This window comes from Equus asinus, chromosome 10, assembly GCF_041296235.1.
Source record: "Equus asinus isolate D_3611 breed Donkey chromosome 10, EquAss-T2T_v2, whole genome shotgun sequence".
NCBI classification, from domain to species: Eukaryota; Metazoa; Chordata; class Mammalia; order Perissodactyla; family Equidae; genus Equus; species Equus asinus.
In genome coordinates, this window is record NC_091799.1 from 14,437,839 (window position 1) to 14,463,593 (window position 25,755).

Here is a 25,755-nt window from a genome sequence, read left to right on the forward strand (position 1 = left end):
GAATGAGATGCAAAGATGATGTACAGTGTTGTGCTGTACGCACAATAAGCAGCCATTCTAGTGTGGGGAGGCAGAGAAGGCTGGGAGCTTAAGGGTGGAGTAGAAGTTAGCATTCCAGACAAAAACTGGGGACCCCAGTGAAGAAAGAGCATGACGAAGTCTGAGAACACGTTGGTAGGGGCTGGCGATGAGGCTCAGGGCAGTGACTGAGGAAGGCCGGATCACCCAGGGCCTTTTAGGCCAGTGACCAGTCAGGTCTTATCCTACAGGCAGTAGGGAGCCCTGAAGGTTTTTAAGCAAGGGAGAGGACTTTTTATAAGCAAAAGTCATTCTCAGGGCTGAAAGCATGGGACTAGCATCCTTGACTAATACGCGCCATTGAGACATGAGAGGGAACCGTCTGTCTGAGCCCCCTGGGTCTTCCGTGTCTCTGAGCTTCTCCAGCTCGGTGCTCAGAGGCCCTGCTGCTTCCTTCCACCTCAGGTGCTGGGCCGGGAGCCCGCGGAGCTCGCCTGTCTTTGCCCGTTCTTGGCGGAGCATGTCGGGAGAGCTTTTACATACGGTGGCTTGGGTTCTGTAATAATCTTGGATGATTACAGCACCAAGTAAAGCGAACTAACTTTCCCAGGTCTTCAGTCTACAGACCTTGAATTTCAGTCCTCTGTGCTTAACTGAGGCCACCCTCTCAGGGAGCAGCAAGAGGAAGGAAACTTTTCATCATGACTGTTCAGGCCACAGGGACACCTTAGCCCGGTCCCTCTGGTCAGAGGGATGGGTTTTCTGTGAGGATTTTGGGAACTCAGGCTGCTGCTCCCACAGCAGGTGGTCGTGCTGCTCCATGGCTAGGTCAGGCCTTGGGGTGGGGCTGGGAGAAAAAAACAAAAGGCAAGAATTAGCTGGGGTGGGGGGGTGTGGCCGGCCCTGAGGCTGAGTGGTTAAGTTGGCGCGCTCCGCTTCGGTGGCCCAGCGTTTTACGTGTTCGGATCCTGGGTGTGGACATGGCACCACTCGTCAGGCCATGCTGGGGTGGCGTGCCACATAGCAGAACCAGAAGGACCCACAACTAAAAATATACATCTATGTACTGGGAGGATGTGGGGAGAAGAAGAAAAAAAGAAAAAGATTGGTAACAGATGTTAGCTCAGGGCCAATCTTCCAAAAAAAAAAAGTTGTTTATTGCCTTTCCCTCTAAAAGAAAAAAGAAAGAATAAACAGGAAGTACTCCCACAGTCTCGGGCTCAGAAACCCCTGGTGAACTGTAAATCGCTGCCGCTTCTTCCTTTACCAAACCCTCCCCTGGTCACTGCAAGTATCTGATTAGGGCCAGCCCTGTGGCCTATTGGTTAAGTTTGGCGTGATCCGCTTTGGTGGCCCAGGTTCAGTTCCCAGGCGCAGACCTACACTACTCCTCTGCTGTGTGTGTGTGGCAGCAGCTCACATAGAAAAAAAGAAGATTGGCGGTGGATGTTAGCTCAGGGCGAATCTTCCTCAGCAAAAAAAAAAAAAAAAAAAAAAAAAATCAGATTAGGTTCTGAAAGAGTGATTCTGGTCTTTTTTTTAGCCTCCTGGTTGCTTCGGTGGAGGGAGCTTCCTACTCTGCCATTTTCCAGGATATCACTCCTTCCTTTTTAAATTGCATTTATAAAATTAAATCTATTTAACTTTCTTTTTAAACCCTGAAAATGCCTGACTTCTAGTATTTAAACTGCTCTAGTAAATCTAATAAACTAAATTTATAAACCTGGTAGGTCTCGGTGGCAGTGATGGGAGTGGACTTCCGGCCCATGCTAAAGAGATGGCCCAGGAGCGCAGTCTCCTCCCTCCCTCTCTGTTCCCGGCTCCCTCTCCTCTTTCTTCCTCTGGGTTCCTACCCCCAAACCAGCCCCCTTCCTCCTATTGGGCTTCTCTTCACCCAGCTCCTGACATGGTTGACCACACTGCCGTTTGTAGGCCCCCTTACACAGTGGAAGAGCTTTCCCACACTGTTTTGTGGACCAGACTGTGAGCCCTGGGCAGCAGGACCCACCTCTGTCTACTCAGGGGCCCGGCCCTGGACACGGCAGTGAGGAGGAGAGGCCAGACGGCTGGAGCGGGGAGGGGGGGCACTCACTGTTCTGGGGCTGGTGTTGGGCATCAGGGGAGGGCGAGGGGGTCTGCCTGGTTCATTGCGCCCTGGGGCCTGGCACCTGGAGGTACTCAAGTATGTGCTGAATGAGGGGAGGGAGGGGGAGAAGGCAGGGAGGAAGGAAAGGAGAGAGGGAAGCAGGAGAGGGTGAGAGACTGCCCCACTGGGCAGGTGTTCTGGGACGGGGTGTGGGGGGGGGCGGGGGGACATGGAGTGACAACAGCTGACTCTCACTGACCCCGACTTGGTGCCAAGCCGTGTTCTAAGCCCTCCACGTGTTAACTTGTTTCAGCCTCACAAGAGCCCGATGATGTAGGTACTATTAACATGCCATTTCACAGATGAGGAGACTGAGGCACGCAGAGACTAAGTACCTTTCCCCAGGTCATCCAGGTGGTGGAGGACAAGCTTTGAGCCCATGTGATGGGACTCCAGAGTCTGTGCCCTTAAGTACCATCCCTTCTGCCTTTGGAACCACCTCCCCTTCAGGGGAGAAATGTCAGCTGGGGAACATGCAGTGTGGGTCAGGCCCGTGCCTTTCATGTCAGCTGCAGGGCCCAGCTCCTGGAGCTCCCAGGACTCGGGCTCCCTTCCAGCTACTCCTGGCCGGGGCCCCAGGGCCACCTGCTCAGCCAGCAAAAGTGTCCTCTGGCCAGAAGTCGTCTGGAGTGCTGCTCTCACAGGTGCGTTCACCTGACCTGGCCTTGGGCCCACCCTCAAGGACAGCAAGGGCTTCTGTGCCACCAGGAACACAGCCATGGGGTCTCTGGGAGCCTGGCCAGCCCCTGTGTCCTCAGAGGGCCTCTTGGGTGAAGCAGTGACAGCCCTGCAGGGAGCTGGAGTCCTGCCGCCACCGGGGCTCTGGGTGGGGAAGAGCGAAGGTGACAGCAAAAGTGGAAGAAGGGGATCTTGCATTTCTTTTCCATCTTAAAATACCTCCTTCGATATTCAGGATATATTGCTAAATTTTATAAAGCAGGCTAAAAATGGTGTGTATAAGATGAGGCTGAATTATTAAAAATAAACAAAATAGAGAAAAAAGGTGTCAGCGGTGCCACTCAGTGTTATAAGCTTGGGCTTCTGCGCCAGAGAGATTGGATTTCCATCCTGGACTCTGCTTCTTGTTGGCTGTGTGACCCTGGGCGACTTGCCTACCCTCTCTGTACTGGCTAGTCATTGTTTCTTTGTGCCCTTCCTCTGGTTGGGGAAAGACAGCCCCCCTCCCTTGATGGAATGGGAAATGGTGGACAGAGGGTATGGGCACCTGGTGGGAGGCGCAGCAGGGAGGCCAACAGGAGGCAGGCCTGAGGGCAGGGCCGGCGCCTGAGGCAGCGAGTGGGCCACCAGGACAGCAGCAGCAGCGGCTCACTGGCCAACCCATCGTGGGCAGGATACTGGGCGGCGATGCTGGCTTCACGGCACCCTCCGTGCATCCAGCTCCCCCACTGAGTCTGTGGGCCCCTCAATCCTTCAAGAAATCTTTTCTGCTAAATCACCCAAAGCTGGTTTTTGGTGCTGCGCCTACGCTCTCCAACCTGGATGCTTTTGGAGCCTCAGTGTTCTCAGCTGTAAAATGGCTATACTCCTGGAGCCGACTTCCCAGCTTCATTGCTGGGATCCTTGAAATAGGGATGTCAGGCCTCAGCACAAAGCTTAGCTAGGGGCTTAAGGAAGGCGGGGAAATTGCCTGCGGGTTTGTTTTACAGAAAAGTACTAGAAACGTACATCAGAAAATATTAACAGTTATTAGCTCTGGGTGGAGGATTGTGGGTGATTTTCATTTAAAAATGATTATTATTTCGCTTTTCTGTATTTCTAACTTCCCTACAGTCGTGATTTGTGTTTTAAAAAGGAAAAATAAATAAGTAAGGCTTTTCTCCCCTGGGCCTCTTCCCCTAACTCTTCTGGCTGTGGACGTGCTGGGCATCCCTCGGCCTGGGGGAGAGCGGCCCAGCGGGAAGTGCAGGACGTGCGATGGCCACTCCCCAGGCGCCCATCGATGCCCCAGGCCCGTGAGGCATGGCAGGGAGCGAGGCGGGGACGCCGACGCAGCAGGCCCGCTGATGGAGAGGGGGCAGGTGGGGGCAGGGCGCGGAGGCATGTCCCCTGACAGCAAGAGCCGATGAAGGCTGGCTCCCCAGGGCGCCTTGCTCCGAGGCCCCGGAGCCCGCTGCAGGGCGGAGGTGGCAGGAGGGGCGGGAGAAGGAGCAGTTGTAGGTCCCACCCCGGGTGGCTGCCCCGGGCCTGGGGCTGCATGGTCTGGGTTCAACTGGGCTCTGGACCTGAATCAACTCCTGCCCCGCTTCTTAGCAAGTGTGACTTCCGGCAAGTCCCTTCCCCTCTCCTGACCTCCGCTTGTCCCTCTGTAAAACGGCACGACCATCCCTTCCACCTGGGGCGCGGGTTCCCAACTGGGGACAATTCTGCCCCCCATTTGCAATGCCTGGAGGCACTTCTGGTTGTCAGGCCGGGCAGGAAGTACTACTGGCATCTAGTGGCCCGAGGCTGGGATGCTACTAAACATCCTGCAGTGCACAGGACGCCTCCTCCTACAAGCCCCGCCCCCCACAAGTATCCAGCCCAAATGTCAAAGGCACCGAGGCTGAGGCGCCTGTCCTGGGGTGAAGGTGAGGCTTCCTGTGACGATGCTCGCACAGCGCCCCTGGACAGGTGACTATTGTCATCCAGGCTGTGAAACGGAAGCCCTCTCTTCCTTCCCTCTCGGATGGACCCAATGTCAGAACGTGGGCTCTGGGGACGAGGGCGCTCTGTTCAAAGGAGGCTGGGCGATGACTTTGGGCTCCACTACATTGTTTTCTCCTCCCTGCCGCCTGGAAGATGTCAGAGTTTTCCAAATGGCCGCTGGCAACTTTCCCTCCACCCTCCGGCAGAGGTCAGGGCCTGAGCCGCGTCCTCAGAGACTGGAGCTGCCACTTGGATTTACAACACGCTCCACCTCCCCGGCCCTTGCTCTCACAGACTGGTCCCAGGGAAGCTGACACAGCGCTGGGCGGGTCGAGAGATGTTGGGGAGGACACAGCACTGCCCAGCAAGGCCTCTCGCCTCCCAGACCCCTCAGAAGCCTTCCAGGGACACACCCAGAGTGACACAAAGGTGTGTGTACATGTGTGTGCACAGTAGACGCCATTGGTGCCCTGTCCAGAGCCCCTCTATGGGAGCCGCCCCCTCCGCGGCTGCTGGCCTGTTAACAGCTCACCGCTGCCCACCTTCTGTACAGGGCGCTTATACTTCAGCATCCCCCCAACCAGCAGGAAGCCGACGGCCGGCTGACATGAGGCTGTCCCCTTGCCTCAAGATGTGATTTGTACTCCAGAGCCCCCTCGGTGGAGCAGGCTGAGGCTGGACACCCATGCGGGGCCGTTCCCTTCTCCCTCTCCTGATTCCCTCCCTACCTCAACAAATCCACGCACCGAACCCCTGTCTCGAGCTCTGCTTCTGTCTCGGGAGCTGGACCCAAGACTGGGGGGGTGTGTTTGGCGATGCACTATTGTGGTTCCTTTCTATTTGAATATTGTGATGATCGGGAGGAAGACCATCACTGTTCACAAACTGCAGCCAGCCGTTGGTGGCATCTGGAGGTGGATTGTGGTCAGCCTGCCCCTGCACTCATTTGAAGGTGGAGGCAGGTCCTGTTCTGGAAAAAGGTGGTTCGAGACAGCAAGGCCCTGAACCCCTTGGCCTAGTGCTGTCGTCGGCTGTCTTCATTGTTGTCGTGGGCAGTATTATGACGTGGGGGCTCCAGCTGAGGGACGGAGGGTTTAGTCTCTCCGGCTTCAGTGGACTGAGCGGGCCCAGATGCTGGGTGGGGAGAGCCAATAACTTAGGAATTAGTAAGTCTGTATGTAACAGAAAACCCAAATTCCAGCGTTTAATCACATCAAGATTTATTTTTCTTGTACATTCAGAAGTGCAGAGGTGGGTAACCAGGGCTGGTCCCCAGCTCTGCTGGGATCTCAGAAAAACAACTTCCGCCTTCCTGGCTTCACCATCCCTGAGGTGGACGCTCACACCCAGAGCTGCGGGGGTGGGGGTGGGGGCTGGGGCCCAGCCTGCGACTGAGCGCCAGGGGGAGGGGCCAGAGAGAAAGGCCAGGGCCCAAAACCTGGCCAACTGAGGTTTGGTGGGGAGTTCGGGTAGGGATGCTTCTAAGGAACTTTCTGGAAGCCCTGCCCATCCGTCCTGCTTTCATCTCATTGGCCAGAACTGTCACATGGCCACTCCCATTCTTCAAGAAGCTCCAGAGATGTTTCCTTTTAGCTGGGCTTTGTGGGGCACTGTCAATAAGGAAGAAGGTGGGGATGGACCATGGGGATGGGGGGGATGAAGCCAGGCGGGACCTGACAGAAGGCACTTCCTTTGGGGGCTGGGCGCTGACCGCTGCAAGCTGGTGTTGGGAGTGGGAGCCGAGGGAGGAGGTGGGGCGGGGCGGGGCGGGGTCGTGACGGCGTTTGGCCTTGAGATGCTGTGAATCACAGTTCCGATCCAGTTGTAGCTTCCCCTGCTTCGCTGTGTGGCAATCTCTTGTCATCCTGAAGGCCAAGTTTTGCTAAATTCGGTCTCAGCCTTGCTTTGGGCACTGGAGGGAGGGGCGCGGGTCTAAACTCCCCACCCCTGAAAGAGTGGCTGCAGCTGGCGGAAGCCGAGGCCCCAGGGTACCTGCAGGTGGGGCTGTGGGAGCAACTAGGAAGCAGAACCCAGTCGTGGGGCTGGGAACCTGCTCGCAAGGAAGTAGGTGAGGAGAGAATGCCCATCTTCTGGACAAGCAGCAGGGGGACGTGCAACGCCCAAGGGCTGGGGGTGGTGGCCCTCGTGTGGCAAAGGGCCTCAGTTGATGGACCTCGTTCTTCAGAGCTTCCTCTCACCGCTCCCTTGCTGCCCCAGGGCCCCTCCCTGACCTCCAGGAGGGAAAGGGGAAGGACAGGGCGGTCTGCTGTGGACCTTGGCGGTGCCCACCTCCGCCTGCCTGCGCCCACCTTGGGAATCTCTGGCCAGCAGGGGGCGCTGGAAGGAGGCGGCGGCAGGCAGCGGGCCTGAGGCTCGGGGTCCAGCAGGAGTGAGAGGACCCATCCATCCTGATTTAGAAATCGCAGCCAGGCAGTCACGCTCTGTCAGAACGCTCTGCCGCTCATTTCCCGGGGACTTCTCAGCGACGAAACCAATGTCCACCATGTGCTTTGAAATTTGAGGACAGCAGAAGAGAAGCGCCAAAAGCTCTGGATTTTTTTTTTTTTTTTAGGGACAGAAGGGAGACAACCTCTTAAGTTTGGGGAAGCTCCTAACCTGTGGTCACTGGCAGGGCGACGCCTGGCCAAGGAGGAGGGCTGCCTGTTCTCATTCACAGAAGTGCCTGGGGAGGTGGTGGCCCTGAGAGGGAAATCGTTTCTTTAAGGCGATTTTGTGGGCTCCTGTTTAAACCCCAAACCTGCCGGGTGTAAGTGAACACACACAGAAAGAACACAGGCCGTGGAGGCAGCAGTGAGCAGATTCTTTACTCTGTCGGAATATACACCATCAACCACCCGGGGGGTGAGCGGCGTCGGGCTCGGGTCCCTCCTTACAGGGGACAGTAATACAAACAAAAATAGTTCTCTACAAAACAAAGTTTCCAGCCCTCCCCACCCTCCTTCCTAACTCCGTCCCGCAGACGGCGGGGTCCTTTGTCACCAGGCCTCTCCGGGGGCCTGGGGTCTGGTGGGTTGCAAAGGAAAACCAAGAGAGAATATAAAAGAGAATCAAGGTAGCGGCTGGAGTTGTAGGCAGCTGGAGTTCCGGGGCGGCCGCTGATGGGCAGCCGGGCCCGGCGCAGGGCGCGTCCGCAACAGTCGTGTGTCTGTGTGTGTGTGGGGTGGGAGGCAGGACCTGGGGGGGGGGGGGTCGGGGTGAGCAGCGTTTCCCCCACCCCCTGCCTCACCGCCTGCCAAAAAAAGGGGGGGCGGGGCGGCGGGAAATAGAAAAGAAAAACTAAGACCAAAATCTCAGGTCGCTGGGGCTGGGGCCCCACGGCGCCCCCTGCTGCAGTGCCGGGCAGGGGGCAGGTGCCACTGAGGGGGCGGGAGGACTCTGCTGAGTAGCACCTGGGAGCAGCTCGGGCCGCACCCTTCCCGCCGCCGGCCCGGCTCCCGGGCGCAGGGCGCAGGGCGCGCGCACCGGCCCTCCCGGGCCGCGGGTCCCGCGGGCCGGCTCAGCAGCCCAGGCGGGCGGCCAGCCCCAGCAGCAGCAGGCAGCCGAGCAGGGTGGCGGGGCGCGGGGCGGCCCCGGGCGCGCGGTCGCAGTCCAGGCCGCCGTCGTCGTCCGCGGGGTCGCAGCGGGGCTGCTCGCAGCGCACGCCGGTGTAGCCGCGCGGGCAGGCGCAGCGCTGGTTCTGCACGCACGTGCCGCCGTTCTGGCAGAGCAGCTGGTCGTCGTCGCACACGTTGGCTGCGGGGCGGAGGGCAGTTAACGCGGGTGGTGGCCCGGTCCACCCTCCAACCCCCCGGTTAGAGCTTCAGCGACTGGGACGTGTGAACCCTGGGGGCGCGGCCTGGACAGAGGGTGTTGGAGGCTCAGGGCGCACTTGGCCCCCGCATGGATGTTAGCAACAGCCGGGCGAGACCTGGCCCCCGCCTCCCTGCCGCCACTGCGCCTGGCTGTCCAGCCCACTGGCCTTGGCGCGGTTCTTCACATGCACCTGCTTTGTCACCTCCAGAGCTTCACACACGCTGTTTCACGTGCCTGGAGCGCCCTTCCACCCTCTTCCCGTGGCTAACGCCCACTCGTCCTTCGGGTCTCCCCAACTCCAACCAACCCCCAGCTCCACTCTTGCCTCCAACTGCCTTCCTGCCTCTGACTATTCCCAGTCACACCAGGCTCCTCCACTCCCTGCTGGCTCCGCCCACCACCCACACCCCGCCTCTGGCAGCACCAGGCCCCGCCCCCCGCGGGCGCGCACTCACGGTAGCAGCCCTGGCGCCAGTAGTGCGTGGGGAGGCAGTCGTCGCACTTGGGCCCCGCCGAGCCCTCGCGGCACTCGCAGAAGCCTGTCTCGTTGCACCGGTCGTGCACGGAGCCGATCTGGTTGCAGTTACATTCTGCACGGACACGCGCACGGCGTGCGGCCTGAGCGACTCGTGGGCGCCGTCCGCCTGGCCCTCCAACCCGCCCGGCCCCGCATCCCTCCCCGCCGAGTCTCGGCACTCCGCAGAAGACGCTCCCCGCGGCTGGACGGCGGGTGGGGGCTGTCTGGGGTGTCCAGATCTTGAGGGAAGACTGTCATCATTCCCTGGCATCCATTAACTCCCCCATCCTGGGCCCTGGCGCTGTGTGGCCTGGGCCAGCCCCTTCCCCTCTCTGGGCCTCAGTCTCCGCGTGTGTCACTGGAACGGGCTCAGATCCCTCCCACCTCTAAAGAGCTACGACTCTGACAGGTGGGAGAAGCCTCTCAGAGGCCGTGGGGCATCCAGGCTGTGGGGTTTCTGTGTGTGTTTTGGGGGGGGGGGCGTAGCCCACACCTATAGCTCCTCTTCAGGCCGAATAGCGGAGCAGCCCCAGAGGCCGCCAGCCTCTCCCGGCCCCTCCCCAGTTGGTTTCCTGGGGCCTCTGCTCTGTGGGAGGGGGCAAATGTCCCCACTCTGGGAACCCTTGAAGCCCAGTGCTGGGCCTAGGGGTGCAGGCAGAGAGAGAAGGCAAAGGAGGGGGTGAGGAGGGGCACCTCTAATGGGACCCAGAGGCCCCGCCCTGTCCCTGCAGCTGGCCAGTGTGACAGGGGCAGCACAGTTCCCTTTGGCTCACTTTAGAGTTGATGTTATTATCTGAAGGCTGCCGCCATAATTCAGACTGCTGGCTCCAGCTCTGTGGGCTGCCCTCCTCTGTGCGGCCAGAGCTGGCCAGCTGGGTGGGGGATGAGCCATTGGGTCCCCAGGGGGCTGGGCACCCTAGGGCCGAGACCTGCTCTCTACAGGAGACAGAGCCCGGGCTGGTGGGCAACCCTTCCAGGCTGGTGGGTGTTGGCTGGGGGCCACGGGTTTGGTCTTCTGGGATGGCCCGCCCCTGCCCAGGCGCAGGGCCCCCATGACTTCCTTTTCTACCCCTGAAAGCCAGTCCTGGAGCAGCGTTTGAGGAAATCAGACCAAGTGCCCACTGGGGCTTGTGGGTGGGCGGCTTTGTAAGTTGGGCCTCTGCTTACAACCCATCGGAACAATTTCACTTGAAGAGAAGCTTCAACCACAAAAAAGGGTTGAAAATCTTTGATCCGATCCGCCTCCTGATTTTACAAATGGGGAAACTGAGGCCCAGAGAGGGGAAGGGAATTGCTCACATGCACACAGCAGCAAGGCAAGCTCTAGAACCAGTCTGACTCTAACCAGTGGTTCTCAAACTCCAGTGCCTTCGGGAAAGACCGCACGGGGAGGTTATTAATAGAGCGGACTCCGGAGGCTTCTGTCTTTAGAGACGCCCAGCTGGAATGCGCCCTGGAGCTGCAATTTCCACCGCCTCCCCAGGGGATTCAGACGCAGGGGTCTCCAGACCCCACCTAACAGCGCTCTGCCGGCCTTGGGCCCTTCGCCCCATTCCAGCGCCTTCCCGCGCTGCGCCTGGCTCACCGATGCACACGTTCTCGTCGTCCAGCTCGGCGGAGCCGTTGCGGTAGTAGCCCAGCCGGCAGTGCTGGCAGTGCTGGCCTCGCGTGTTGTGCTTGCAGCTGACGCAGGTCACCACGTTGAGGAAGTCAATGTAGCTGCAGCGGTTGGAGTGGCCGTAGCACTCGCAGTCTGCACCGGGCAAGCGGGAGAGACGCCAAGTCAGTGAGCGCAAGGAGACGGTGCCTTCCTGCTCCCCCACCCCCCAACGTGTGTTCCAGGAAACTGAGGCACAGCGAGAGGAAGGACCCACCCAGGACATGTAGTGGGGTAGGACCTGGCACGGGAAGGTGCCCTGGGCCTCCAGCACTTCTGTACTACTTGGGAAGAGACAGGCCTGCCGCCTTGGAACCCGAAGGAGGACCAGTGTGGGCCCAGCCCACAAATTCCCACCTGGACCTGTGGGCAGACGCCCAGGAGGATAAATGGGCAGCACCCACTAAGGGCCTGGCTGGGTGCCACGGCGAGGTGCTCTCTGAAGGATGCCCATGGGATGCCGGGGTGATTAGAAAATGATTCATGCAGGGTCAGGTCAAGCCGACAGACTGTGAGCTCAGGGAGGGGGGTGGCTGGGTTCATGGTGTGCGTTCACCATTGTATCCCCAGCGAGTCAGGGGAGGAGAGCTGCATGCATGAACGCTGAACGAGATGGAATGGGCCAGGAGCTTCCTCCGCAGGCTGCTTTGGAAGATGGTGGAAGGAAAACGCCCACCTGCAGGACCCTTTCTTACCAGCCTGTGCTGTTCTGCAAATCTGACTGGCACCAGAGGGCCCGATCTTGCACGGCCCTGAGAGTGAGTGCCACCTTAAGGTTTGTGCCCTGGGCATCTCGCTTTGCCTCCCCCTAGTCCTGGCCCCGCTTCTGACTCTTACTGAAGGCACCTGACTCCAGACCGAGGACAGTCATCTCCGCCCCATCCTGCTGTCTCCTCCAGCCCTGCCTCTGCTCCAGGGACTGGGCAAGTCCTGTGACCCAGAGCAAGGCCCCCACGGGTTGGTGGTGGATCCCACGACATAACAAAGGGGTGGGGTTTGGTGAGAAGAGTCACCTTTCCTGCCGCAAGAATGGGGGCCATCCCTTGGTATCCCTCCTAACGGGTTCAACACCTCTGAGCAAGAAAGCCACATGGCTGTCGCAGAACAAGGAAGGATGCCGGCCCCCCTTGTGAAATAGCATGTGTGTATCTCCAGGGGACCCGACCTCCCTTTGGTGATGGGAGGTGGGGACTGAGCAGGTGTCGGCGGTCAAGGACATGGGAGACCTTGGAGAAATGAGCCTCTGAGGTGTGCCCAGGAGGAGATGGTGGGCATTCCCACGCCTTGGGCCTCCTGGAGCTGCCCCCATCACTTTGTCCCTCCAGGGACAACGAGAAGGTGAGGCATCCTCCAAGTGTCCCAAGGAGTAGTGTCTGTGACCCCTGTGTCCCAGATCTTGCTTCCACCAAGACAAGCCCCTGGGCCTCACCTCCCAGGGGAGCAGGGACTGGCTATTTCTGGCAGCTGCTCTGCCTGCCCTGTGCCTGCCCACTGTGCTTCTGAGTCATACCTGCTCCCAGCTCCCCTGGGGAGGGAGGACGGGAGGGAAGACAGGCTCAGTTTCACCTTGACCCAGCTGCTGCGGGAGGGCTTTCCGAGCCAGGCATCCTTTGTCCCAGTGAGGCGGGGGAGAGGGGTGGAGGAGGGCTGATCCGGCCTGGGGCCTTCCTCTTACCTTGGAATTCTTCAAGAGGCATCACTTGCGGAGATTTGGGCCTGAGCTGGAAGGGTTTGGAGGCCTTGGCAGGGGCAGTGGCAGAGGTGCCCACAGCTTGGAGAGATGAGAAACAAGCTCTTTCATCAGCCACGGTCCAGCTGTCCAGGGCGGGCTATCCAGACTCAGGAAAAGCCCAACAAAGGCTCCCAAGGTGCCCTGGCAAGCTCTGGGGCAGCCCTGTCGCCTGCTCAGATTGGAGGTGACACAGCACATCCAGGGGCATGCAGAAGCAGCCCTGCCTTTGGTCCCCCCTCGGAGACCTCCTACGCATCCAGCTGGACTAATCCTCCCAGATGACTTCTCTGTCCCAAGCATCCCACACAGAGCACTAAGCACTTTGCTGAAGCCGAACAAGTTTTTAACTGATTGAAAACATCGCTTGGCTCTCTCCTCTCTTCTCCAAGCTCCCTTGAGCATCAAATCCAGAGTCTGAAGCTGGCATTTGAGACTTTGGCATCTCCCTTACTTTCCAGAGCAGTCTCCCTGCCCCAGCCATAGAGTGTCCTCTACCGTCCACGGATTCCCCACTCACAGGTGTTGCCGAGCCACGAGCGCAGACAGCACCTGCCTTTCACTGCCCAGGATCCCACCGGAGCCCCAAGCCCCATCTTTGTGGGTGACCATGACACTGTCCCAGAAGCATTGCCACCTCCCTTTGGGAGTCTGTGGTGCCCTTGTCAGTCGAGGGCAGGGCTCTACCTGTGTCCATCACCAGGGAGGATGCCCGGACCCAGGGGCCTCCAGGTTGCTGGGAACCACAGACATTCACCAACTGTGGTTCAGGCTCTGGAACTGCCTGCCAGCAGAGGGCGCTCGAAGCCCTGCTCAGCGCTGCGAGCTGGCGCTGAGGGAGCTTGAGGTGTGGGGTGGGGCTGCTGCCTAAGTCTGGGCATTAGGCCTACTGTCCAGGGAACAAGGTGAGCTGGGACCGGGGACAGCTTCCCTTCTTGGAGACTCAGGCAGGCCCTGTGCGCTTCCTGCGTGTGTCCATCCATGGCTACAAGCGAGCCCATGTGTGTCTCCTCCCACCGCAGTGGAAGAATGAGGCTCTTGGCTGGGGATCAGTGCCTTCCACGATGCCCCACTGCCTTCGTTTAACCAACACATCTTCCGCTTTGCCGGGCCTGTTGCTCACCCCCATCGCACCACCAAGCCTTTGCCCCCGCTGGTCCTGCCGCCTGGAATATGCTACGTTCTCCCTTCATCTACTCAGTCAACCCCTCTTCTGGGTCTGACTGCCCCCCCAGCTCCTGCGGGAAGCCCGCTCTGACTCTCTCTGAGCTCTCTCACTGCCTGGGGTGTCTGGTGAATGATGGTGGCAGGAGAGAGGATTATGTTATGAGGGCAGAGTCTCCACTTGGCTCCCAAGCCCTCAGGGAGAGTGTAGGATGAAGAGGGTTCGGGTTTGGTGAGGTCACACAGGCCCTTTCTAGGCAGGTAAGAGTTGGGGTTGGGAGCAGGTAGAGCTCCCAGGCCCTGCCCCTCAGATCCCGCAGGCCCCCTCCCTCCCTGGGTCCCCATCACACACACCCGCTACCTCCACTACAGAGGGAGGGGCCTAGGGGGCTACGAAGGAGCTAAGGCCCTGCCCCCCATACCTTCTGCACTGGAGGACACCTGGGGCCAGGGGGGGCTCTTCCCGAGGGGGGCGGCTGTAGGTGGCCTGATCCACTCTTGGGGGGAAAGAAGAGAAGAAACAGAGTTATGCGAGGGGGTGGGAGTCGGGGAATCCTGGGACAGACCGAGACATCAAACTCAGACAGCCCCACACGCCCCTTATGAGAAGCGGCACTATAAGAAGCGGTTCTAACTATACTGGCCAACACAGAACTGGGTCCAAATCTACTGGAGAGGCAGCATCTACATGAGTGCAGCCTGTGGAGGGCACAGGTGGACTTCAAGCCCGAGGGGAGTCCTTTCTTCAGTGGGACACCTGAGTCTTGGAACTTGTCGACCCTCCCTGTGTGGCCCCGGTTCCGACTGCAGGGGTGAGGTAGATGGAGTCTCGTGCCTGGACCCAGACCTCTCTGTGTTGAGTCTCTGCCCAATGGCTGTAAAGGGGGAGTGTGTTCTGGGCAAGACGTCAATGTGTCCAGAAGGGTCCTCAAAGGCTTCCTGTCAAACCCCAATCCAGGGACCGGAGCATCCTCCAACGTCTGGCGTGCCTCCCCAGTCAGCACCTTTCCTACCTCCCCACCCCCTGGTTTGGGCCCATTTTCATGGACCCCAACATGAGCCAAACCCCAGATGCCACAGTGCCCATCTCCGAGAGTAGCTGGACACACCACAGGGGAGGCAGGCAGGCTGGCGAAGGCAAAGAAGGGCTCTGGGCCGAATTTCAAAGGACAAACCCAAAGGGGCAGGGGAGAAATCAGATTTTTCCCCCTTCTTAAAGGGATTATGCACCATGCCGGTTGGTGGGGAAAGAAAAAGAAAATCTACCAGCTGAAAAGTGTGGGAGACTTTCCAGCTGGGAGCTGGGGGCCTTTGGACATCAAATTGACACTAATTTGGTGTTCAATGAGGAGAAGAGGCCGCTGGACCCAAATTGGCAAGGGCTTAATTAGAGCCGCAGTAAACCCGCCCCGGAGGCACTTGGCTTGGTGCCTCTCCCCCTCCACCCTCCGCGGGCCGGCCAGGGAGGGGATTAGTCTGAGCAGCCTTGCCCGCCGGCCGGCAGCCCCTCCCTGCAGACGGCGTGACCTTGGCAGGCAGGAGAGGCATCTGGGCAGGGGTTCCTGGGCCCCGCTGGACTCTGGCCAAAGAGCCTGAAGCACCTGTTGGGAGGCACCTGGAGAGACTCAGGACCTTTCTGGGGGTGGGAAAGACGCCCGGCTGGGCTCTCCTGGGACATGCTCAGGTGTGCGGGAAGAACATTCTCGCAGCACAGCGGCCTGTGTCATGTGCCAAGACCAGATGGAGGCCCCGTCTGTTCCTTTGGAGCTGTGCAAGCCAGGCCTTAAAGACAGCACCACCTCCCAGCCTCCTCCCCGAGGCCTCAGGGCGGTAGCACTGCGGGGGCTGAGTGGGCAGGTGGTGCCTGGAGTCAGCGAGCCCCGAGTTCGAGTTCAAGTCCTGCCCGTGCGCCTTGGTAACCCTGTTACCTTGAGCAGCTGCTTCTTTCTTTCTTTTTTCTTTCTAAACAGCTTTATTGAGGTGTGATTTATATGCCGTAAAATCTAGCTGCTTCTTCCTAAGCCTTCCTATCCTCACCTACCGGACTAGGAAAATAACAGCCCTCACCTGACCGAGCTGTGAGCGAGGACTACAACGCCAGAGTGGCTCTTAGGCCAGGGGAAGTCCACTCTCCACCACCTGGAGCCATTGTCATTGTCAGTGGGGGTCCAGGAATAATGGGAGCCCCATGCATTGGCTTCAGTTGCTAAAGAGGAGGGATGATCCCTAGAGGCAGGCTGCTCAGGTCCCCAGCTGTCCCTCTGGAACCACCTTCTCCCCTTAATGCCCTGTACCCGGTGCTGGGCTCAGGATCAGAGCTGACCACACCCTCACTAAGTGTTTGATAGTCCAGCCTGGAGGGAGGGGGCCACCTCCTCACCATGTGGGTCCCGAGGACCTTCCTGACTCTAACCTCACCTCTTCCAGGCTCACTGCCCTGCCTCTGACTCTCTCCTTAACTCCCAGCTTCGCAGTTCGCCCTCCGCCAAATCAAGGCAGCTCTGACAATGGGTGCAATGTTCCTTGAGGTGTGTGTGTGTGTGTGTGTGCAGACAGAGAGAGAGAGAGCGCGCGTCTGGCCTCCCACCCAGACAGACCACCATTTGCAGGCAGACACAGCACCCACCACGACTATTTTTGCTCCCGTCCGCCCATCGACAGGCTCAGCAAAAAAGCACAAGTCTCAGGCGGCTGAACCAGCTCATGTCCGGAGCCTGGAATTCCCAGAGTGACCCCATCCTCCACCCCAAAGAGGATTCTTGGGCCAGGAGGCTCCCCTGAAGTCCTCGAGTGTCCTGCTAGCCCTCACCTCCTGCAAATGCCTCCGTGGAGAAGGAGGGAGAGAGAAAAAGAGCTATCTTATGCCCCTTCTGGGTCCCAGCTGGGACCAGGAAGGATTCCCCTTGGCTGCCATCTTCCTGGAACCCTCTGGAAGGTTGAGTCCTTTCAGACTCCTGGCACATGCAGTGGGCAGGGTCTCACAGGACTCCCCAGGTGAGACCAGAGGACCAGCCCAGCACTCCAAGCCTCGAAAACACACAAATCCTGCCTTTGGAGGGGAATTTGCATTAGAGAATGGGTGTTTCCCAGCCTGTCTGTAGCTGCAGACCCCTGAGTGGGGTTGCCCTGGTTGACGTGGGTCAGGAAGTGGGCCCCGGCCTGGCCCTGCCCCCCACACTCAGCCCCGAAATGCCCAGCAGTCCATGTTCTAAAAACCCCGCTCAGAGGCTCAGAGGCGCCCTCCGCCTTGCTGATCTGAGGAGTCTGCCTTCTCAGCTAATCCCACACTGGCCATTCCCAGCGCTGGCTGCTGGCTGGCTGGGGGCAGAGCAGGGTGTAGGGTGGCCGGGGTCAGGGGGCGGGGACGGCTGGCTCTGTGGAGCACTGAGGCAGGAGTGCTGCTGAGAGACAGGCCCCGGCCTTGAGTGAACTTCACGTGGCCTTGCTGCCACCAGGCCCCTTCCTCCTAGGTCACCCTGTCCTTTTGGCCATGGTGGTCTCAGGGCCCTCCTGAGCAGTGCCTTGGGGGGCAAGAGGAAGAACATTCCAGGAACTTAAAGTGAGCCCTGTATCCTCTGGCTGGGGGCCCGTGACAGGGGGGTCCCGATGGTCTGAAGGCCCCTGGGCCCCATGCTCTTGTGGCTCTAGAGTTCTAGCATCCTCTACTCTCCGAGCCAAGCTCTCCCCAGAGCTGACCCCCCAGCATCGCACCTCACAGACACAGGCAGAAACTCGGGAGAGAGGTGGGGAAGGGCAGGGCAGTGGGGCTGCACCTGGGCACCCACCTGTGGGCTGTGGGTTGCTGGGGGCCCTGGGGGCCCAAGCGGTGGGCATGCTGGGGGCAGGAGTGGCGGGGTCCCCCTTCACGGCCACAGTGGCCACAGGGGCTTTGGGGGCAGGGTCTTTCCGGGACCTGCTGATGCCTGGCGAGAGATGAGAGAAGCAAGAGTGGAGGAGCTGGTGGGTGAGGGGCAACACAGAGAAGCAACTAAGACCTCATGGAATGGCTGCATCCCCCCCAGGATCCAACTTCCTTCTGGTGCCCTCTCCGTCCAGTGGTGGCCCAGCCTGGGTGGGATGTTGCCCCCAAAGAGCCCTGCGGGGGAGGGGGTGGGGAAGCAGCGCCCCCCAGAAACATTTCTGAGCTTTGGGGGTCTCTTTCCCACTGGCTGGTCCTTTCCTGCTGACTCAGACCGCGATACCCACCTAGGGTTCTGGTGCAAGGATGAAATGAGACGCTAGAGCATCCTGCTTAGCGCAGGCCTGGCGCTTCCAGCACCTGAGAGGCGGTAGCTGAAGATGACTTCAGGATGGCCTGCCAGCACCCACGCCCACCCTCTCTGCCTCCTCGCTGAGCTCCCAAGACCCCCCCTGCCCCCCTCCCTTCCCCCCCTCCCCGCTTCCTCCAGTGCTCTGGGCCCAAGCCGAGCGGCTGCAGGGTGATAACTGCAGGCTGCCTGGAGCGAGGCCGGACCCCACGGTCAGGCTGCCAGGGAGCCTACCACGGGTCGGGGAGGAAGGTGACCCCCACTCTTGTCTGGTGGGAGAGGGAGGAGCAGCTAGTTCACCCAGGGGTCAAGGAGACTTTCCAAAGCAGCCCAAACCAAGAAGCTCAAGGGGGAAGCTGTGAGAGGCACGTGGCTGTGACCACAAAGGAGAAGGAAGGAGGGGCGGCGTGAAGCAGCAAATGGGCACAACGAGAGGAAGGTGTGGAGAGGCCGCGGGCCCGGGGGCACAGGAACACCCCATCTTTCCTCTCCCCATCTCTCCAGGACGTGCAAGGAGGCTCGTGCCCGCCTTCCCGGGGCGGGGACCCGGGTGCGTACTTACTGCCAATGGCGGAGCCCGCAGCGGCACCTGCAGAGAGAATAAAGGTCAGCACGCCGAGGGCTGGGGAGCCCGGGGCCTCCGCCCTGCAGACAGACGAGGGGCCGCAGGGCGGGGAGGAAACGGCGCGACTGGACCCCGAACCTGAGCCCTCGCTGCGCAAGACTGGGAGGATCATCTCGCTGCCTGGAGGGGAGGGGCTATTAGCCCATTTTGCAGGTGGAGAAATGAGTCTCATAGCCATGACTTACCCTCGGGGACCTGCTAAGTGCCAAACACTCTGCTGGGGGCTTCACACACACTCCTCCGATTTGGTTTTAGCCTCGGGTCCTCCAGGGAGGACAAGGAGGCGGGAGGCTGTTCTCCAGGGGATGATGGGATGTCGGGGGACACAAGGGTCACAGCTGGGGGGTCAGACTGGTTTCCTGGGGCCCTGATGGAATTTGCTACCAAAGGGAACCTTGTTGTGCTCCCATCTGGGGAAACAGAGGGACAGCCCAATAACTCACCTAAGAATAATGCCAGCGCGGCTGCCACGCTTCCTACGAGCCAGGCTCTGAGCTGAGCACGGCCCCACGGGAGAAGTTTAGTCCTCACAACAGCCCCCGGGGGGCTTATTAGGGTCCGGATTCTACAGATGAGGAAACAGGGCTCAGGGGCAAAGGACTCCTTCAAGGCCGCACAGTGGTGAGGGGCAGAGGCCTGACTCCAGCCGGCCCTCTGTCTGTGTCCAGGCCCCACGGCTGAGCAAGGCCTAAGGCCTGGTTTGACTGGGGCAAGAATCGCCACAGACCCCGAAAGGACGAGCTGGAGCCGCCTTCCCCCTCCAGGTGGTCCTGAGAAAGGCAGTGTCTGAGAAGCCTCTCAGCGCCCACTAGGCCCTCGGGGTGGCCTGTGGTGGCAGTAGGGGGACGTGTGGTGTGTGGACCTCTGGTGGGTGAGCCCTGAGGTGGGACAATCAGGGAGCCTGGGAAGACGTGCCTGTGCGACACCCCCTCCCTCCTTTACCAGCACATCTGAGCTCCCGCTACGAGGACCAGATGAGGACAGGCAGGCACCGGTTAGACCCTGAGGACGCCATGGGAGGCCAGCCAGTTAGACCCTGAGGATGCCACGGGAGGCCAGCCTCAGGGGGCAGACGTGCTAAGGGAGGGCAGGCAGGGACACACGTAGTTCCCATGTGAGGGTGCGTGGTGAAGGCTGGGGGGCAGGAACAGATGGACAAGGTGACCTCCAAGCTGGGCCTTGGAGGGTGAGGGAGACAGCCAGGTGAGAGTCACAGAGGGTTACAGGGGAGTGTTCCAAGTCACGGGGACGTGAAGATCCAGTCACAAGAGACACTGGGGGGCGGGCGGTTCAGGGAAGTGGACCTGGAGGGCGTTTGGATTCGGAGGTGGGAAGTGGTGGGAGCTGGCAGGGTAAGCTTATCTTACAGGTATGGGGGGCTTGACTTGTTAGGGTTTTACTCTGAGGGCGCTGGGGGGCACCGAAGGCTTTGGACAGGTGGGCACCCAGGTGAGGAAAGCCCTTTGTCTGTGGAGGGGAGGATGGCCCGGCGCAGCCCGAGGGCAGGGCGCTCCTGCAGGGACGAGATGGGGAGATGGGAGCAGGTGGGGACGGAGGGTCTGCAGGTCCAGGGCGACTCCAAGACTTGCACCCGGGCCCCTGCGTGTCCGTGCCACTTGCGGAGACAGAGACATGGGGCAGGGGCAAGGGAGGGTGAAGCTAACCAGACTCACTTCAGTCTGTGTCTCTGGCTATTTTCTCCTGGCTGCCCCAGAGAAGGTGGCAGCCCCGGTGAGAAAGCCCCTCCAGCCTCACCCCTGCTCCCGGGTATTCCATGAGAAACCCCTCCTTCCTGCGGTTTGGGGGCCTCGCAGACAGTTCCCGGGGATCCTGGGGAAGCAGGGAGCGGGGGCGGCTCCCGGAGCTCCCCTGAACAAGGAGGCCTTGGCTGCCCCTGTGGGATGGAGGGGAGGAGAGGTTTCAGAGGCAAAGGTGTGGGTGGCCCAGCCTGTCTGTCCGTTGCTGGTTAGACAGAGGGTTGCCTTCAGCCCGGGGCCCCACAGTGTGTGACCTGTAGGTAGGAGCCTCAATCTGTGGCTGCCTGGAGACCTCTGAGGACCCTTCCAGGAGGAATGGGACACAGAGAGAACGGAGAGGAGGTGAGGAGGAGAGAGGGGAGGGGGGAGGCCAGCGAGATGGATGAGGGGAGTAAGACTGTGAATCAGAGAGGGAGGTGACATCGACTAAAGACAGGGTTCAAGAGCTGGCTCATGCAATAAAGAGACAGGTCGGGCACCTGGCAGGAGGGAGCAGGCGGGGTGGCTGTCAGTGCCCAGAGCTCTCTGTCCCTTTGAAGGCCGCGAGTGCGGTGCGTGCCTGGCAAGTCACCCCTTCAAAGGGCTGTCGCGCCTCGGGCCGGCACTCGCCCGACAAGCCTGTCACGGCCTCGCTGTGAAGCTTTCAGCTTTGATCAGACTAAAGTCGCATAAATCTTTCACGTCGGTGGAGGGAGGGAGGGCACCGATGGAGGGGCTCCTGCGAATATGCCCAGGTGGATGGGCCGGCCCCGTGCCGAAGGCCACCGCCCAGCCCTGTCTTTGGAACTAGGTCCAGTGACTGGCACATGACCCGCTGTTAAACCTGAGAGAGCACTGAGGGCTGCTGGGCCTCAGTTTGCTCATCTGGAGAATGGGCTAATAATAATACCACCCCTCAGGGTTGTTGTGAGGGCTAAGTGAGAAGCTGTTGCTGAAGTGCGTGGCGCGGCCTCTTTGTCGAAGCGCTTGGCGGATGTCAGACGTCAGTAAAGCCACTAGGGGGTGGTCCGGGAGAGCTCAGGGGCTCCTTGGGATTCGTGATTTCATAGAGACACCCGTGGACCATGCGGGGGGCCCCCACGAGCGGGAGGTGTTCGTGATGCTGGTGTGTGTGGGTGAACCCCGAGGAGCGCTTCCCTGTGCAGAAAGTGAGGGCCAGGACCTCGGAGGACCCCTCTGTAAAGTGGGATCATAGGAGACCTGCTTCCAGGGGCCACTCTGCGGGTTGAGGGGGTGGTGACCATGCAGCACTTGGCATCGTGCAGCCGGTTGTCAATGCCCCACAAATGCTGGTTATGGGGGACGGTGCTGATCACACTCAGCCTGGAGTGAGGGCTCCTCCCTGCCACCCTGCAGCCTTCTCTCCAGCGTCAGGGTCAAGAAGGGGAAGGACAGCAGGAAAGACGCTGAGCAGCTCACCTCGGGTTCCCACGGGCCAGGCCAGAAGGGCGGCTTAGGGGTCAGCAGGATGCAGCTGTGCTAGAGGGTCTTGATTACAAGAGGTGTGTGTGTGCATGCATTTGTGTGTATATGTGCATGTGTGTGCATGCATGCTTGTGTGTGCACGTGTGCTTGTATGTTTGTGTGTGCATGTTCGTTCATGTATGCGTGTGTGTGATCCACAGCTCCTGGGGTCGAAGGGCGGGGACCACAGCGGCCAGGGCCGCAGTCGCCCCTTGGCTGGTACGTACAGGCGTTGGGAGAGCCGTGGGGCAGCGGCAGGTAGGAGCCGGCCCGCCAGGACCGGGTGCGGAAGTTCTTCTTGCACTTGCCACAGTCGGGACCGGTGGTGTTGTGTTCACACTCGCACTGCAGGCTGCCCTCGCGCACGGAGCACAGGTTGGCGTGCAGGTTGCACTTGCACCTGGGGAGATATGGGGGGGACAGACGTCAGCAAACTCATGGGCAGGCCTGCCAGGCCCCTGGGGAAAGGAGATCCCTACCAGGAGGGGCAGGGGAAGCTTTTGGGACTGGCCTGGAGGGGACTCTGGAGGCCACCAGTCCAACCTGCCACGATTTTCCTTCGAACAAAGAAAGTCCCCAATTCGCCTCCTGTTGAGGGAACACCACCATCTCCAGTCTTTTCCCAGCATGAAGGCTGCCCTGGCCACTGCTGCTGGGCTGCTGTCCTCTTTGATGGTGGTTTCAAGGGTTTCTTACAGCTCGGTCGGGGTGGGGTGACAAGATGCCCTTGTCCCAGATGCTGTATTTTTAGTAACGCAACTTCTGATCACCTTCGCTCTTGACCGAGGTGGGCTGACAGGTAGCAAGAGGCGCTCACCAGCCCCTGGTCGTGTAGCCGTGGACCCGGCCCCAGGCCGCACCTCTGCTCTCAGCCGTGGCCCACACCCACGCCCACAAGGGAGGGGAGAAAGAACTCCGACTCCCGAACTCCTGTCAGTTCACCCATACATGTATGATTCATTCATTCATTCAAATATTTATAGGTAACTCATTATTCTGAAAACCGGTAGATGAAGGGAAAGAAGCAAGCATTTGTCCCGCCCGTCTTAGATAAGCTGTACCTCCGGGGAGCCGACAGTGGATGAGGGGATGTTTCTTTTTATAGAAATGTTCCAGCTCATAGTGGAAGAAGAAATCAAAGAATTAGAAGGTTGCCACTTAGCAGCCCCTACTGAGTGAACGGCTCTAGGCAACTGAGTATTCACAGCCTGGAACGTCACAGAGAGGGACCACAGAGAGAAGCCGCCCCCTAGGATGTGCCCCATCCTGAAGCAGTCTTGGCAGAACAAGTTGAACTTGAATCTGATCGAGACTCAGGATGCAGCTACGAATTTACAGGAAATACAGAGGACAGGGAAACATACTAAAGAGCAACAGGGGGATGCCATCGGCAAAACCAGACTGAGGGACACTCCAGAAGTGATGACCTGGTTTCTTTAATAGATGAATTGCAAGGGGCAAAAATTGATGGGGAAGGAGGGACCTAGATCAAGGGACACCTCCCAGGTATTGCAGGGTGTAGACCTCACCTGGATCTGGATTCAAACAACCTCTAAACTCAGATCCACAAATGAAATGCACATTAGTGAGAAGACAGCTGGAAATCTGAACACTGACTATATTCGATGATATCAAATGAATGTTTCTTAGGTGCAATGATGGTATTGTGGTTCTGTTTTTAAAAGTCCTCATCTTTTAGAGGTACACACTGAAATATTTACGGATGCAATTATCTGATGTCTGAGATTGGCTTCAGAATAACACAGCCAGGGGGCACATGGGCAGAGACACGGACGGACAAAAAGGGCCCCAGGCTGATAATGCGAAGCTGGGTGACAGGTATACGGCAGTTTACTACAGGAGATTCTGTTTTTGCATGCATGTTGGAAATTCTCCATAATAAAAAGTTAAAGAGAGGGAGAGAGCTCTATATTCTGATACAGGAAGATTTCCAAGATATATTGTCAATATTTGTAAAAAGCAAATTGCAGAATAACATGTTTAGTAGAATCCTATTTTTATTAAAGTATGCAAGGACAGATGTTTCTAGGGCACCTGTTATATGCCAGGCTGTGAGCTGGGAACGGTGAGCATAACGTCAACAAAGCAGATGGGGTCCCTGCTCTGACGCAGTACAGGGTCTAACAGGGAGACGATTATGAAAATCAGGGAGTGGGGGGGGGGCGCGAACAGAGGGAGCACAGGGCATTTTCAGGGCAGTGAAGCCATTCTGTATGACACCGTCATGGTGGATACATGACATTATGCATTTGTCAAAAACCTGCAGAATGTACAACACCAAGAGTGAACCCTAATGTCCACTATGGACTTTAGTTAATAATAACAACGTTTCAACGTTGGTTCATCCACTGTAACAAATGCACCACACTAATACAAGACGTTAATAATAGGGGGAACTGTGTGCAGGCAAATGGGGAGTGTTAGGAACTCTCTGTACAATCTGCTCAATTTTCTGTCAACCTAAAACCTAAAAACTAATAAAGACTATTAATTTAAAAATAACCATGCAAATTTTTAATGCCCATTGTCTTGGGTGCTCAAGTGTTACAGAAGGAGAGGGTATCATGGGAATCCTCACTTGGTCTGGGGGTCTAGGATAGGTTCCAGGAAGAATAGTTTTGGTTTTTTTTCCTGAGGAAGATTTGCCCTGAGCTAACATCCGTGCCAATCTTCCTCCACTTTGTATGTGGGTCACCTCCACAGCACGGCTGACAAGTGGTGTAGGTCTGTGCCCAGGATCCAAACCCGCGAACCTGGGCTACCGAAGCAGAGCATGCGGAACTTAACCGCTATGCCACAGGGCCAGCCCCAACAGTTTTAAACTAAGACCTGAAGGAGGATCAAAGTTACTCAGGCAAGGAGGGGAGAACCTTCTGAAAGGATGCAAGAGCATGAGGAAAGACACTGGGGATGAGAAGGCCCAACCTGTGAGGCCTGTGAGGCCAAGAGGGTAGGAGACTGTGACACAGGCTGGATTTTATTCTTCGAGTGACAGAAGCCGTTGGAAGGTTGGCAGTGTCCCACGCGGGCTCACAGGTCATACTGCTGTGGCCGCTCCAGGGAGACGGTTTGTCGGGGGGGCCGAGAGCCGAGGTAGGGAGATCAGTGAGAAAGCTGTGCCCCGGCGGCAACGAGGACAGTGGCCTGGACCAGGGTGAGGACACCTACGGCACCAGGGATGGCTTGGGGTATGTGGCAATTCCCCTCGCTGCCCCCATCATCTCAAAGACTGTTTCCCGAAAGCCGAACCACACTTCTTCTCTAAGCTCTTCCTCTTCCTTCATCCCCCCCTCCTCTCTCCCACACCACACTCCTCAAATCACCCCTTTGCCTCTGCTGATCCCCCCACAGGCTGAACACTGAACGCCCTGCCTCTCCCCTCCTCATTCATCAGTCCTGCCAGACCCTTCATCCTGGCTCCCGCTGCCTCGCCTCCTGCCCCCTTTGCCTCCATCCGACTGGAGCTCCACTGTGGGGCCAGCTTGCCAGGGCAACACCCCGAGTGGGGAACCTGGTTGCCCTGGTTTCCACCAGCCCTGCAGCTCCGAGTTAACCCACCCCTGCAGGCTTCATGATTGCCAGGGTGGCCTTCCTTCTCACACTTTCTCTGCCCTCAAATTATCCTGCAGAACGATTAAGGAAATTGAGGTGCATCTAGGTTATGGAGTATTTTAAAGCTATTAAGTATTTTGTCGTCAAAGGCTACTTGAAGCCACGGGGAATAGTCCTCATATGAATGAAAGAGACCACACTTACGAACGCTTACTGTGTGCCAATGGGCGTCTCATTCCACCCTCTAACGACCACGAGAGCTGGTACTATTGTCACCTTCATTTTACAGAGGAGGAAATGGAGCCTCAGAGAGGGTAAGTATCTTGCCCAGAGTCACAGAGCTGCCCAACAATGTGCCTGGGACTGGAACTCAGAGAT

The 25,755-nt window shown here is 58.7% G+C and overlaps 1 protein-coding gene across 10 annotated transcripts in view; it reads right to left on the reverse strand.

Moving 5' to 3' along the window:
- Positions 1-7,610: 7,610 nt before the first annotated feature.
- NTNG2 (netrin G2) overlaps positions 7,611-25,755 on the reverse strand; it is a 79,644-nt gene continuing 61,499 nt past the window's right edge. For 8 of the 10 annotated variants that reach the window (XM_070518477.1, XM_070518472.1, XM_070518473.1 and 5 more), the window contains 8 exons: positions 22,032-22,204; positions 18,521-18,547; positions 17,476-17,613; positions 14,113-14,187; positions 12,473-12,568; positions 10,726-10,893; positions 9,079-9,213; positions 7,611-8,563 (listed from right to left, as the gene is read on the reverse strand). In XM_070518477.1, the coding sequence (XP_070374578.1) occupies positions 8,328-8,563; positions 9,079-9,213; positions 10,726-10,893; positions 12,473-12,568; positions 14,113-14,187; positions 17,476-17,613; positions 18,521-18,547; positions 22,032-22,204 (1,048 nt within the window). In that variant the 3' untranslated portion in view covers positions 7,611-8,327. The remainder of the gene's footprint in view (positions 8,564-9,078; positions 9,214-10,725; positions 10,894-12,472; positions 12,569-14,112; positions 14,188-17,475; positions 17,614-18,520; positions 18,548-22,031; positions 22,205-25,755) is intronic. The other 2 variants (XM_070518476.1, XM_070518478.1) reach the window with 2 other exon arrangements.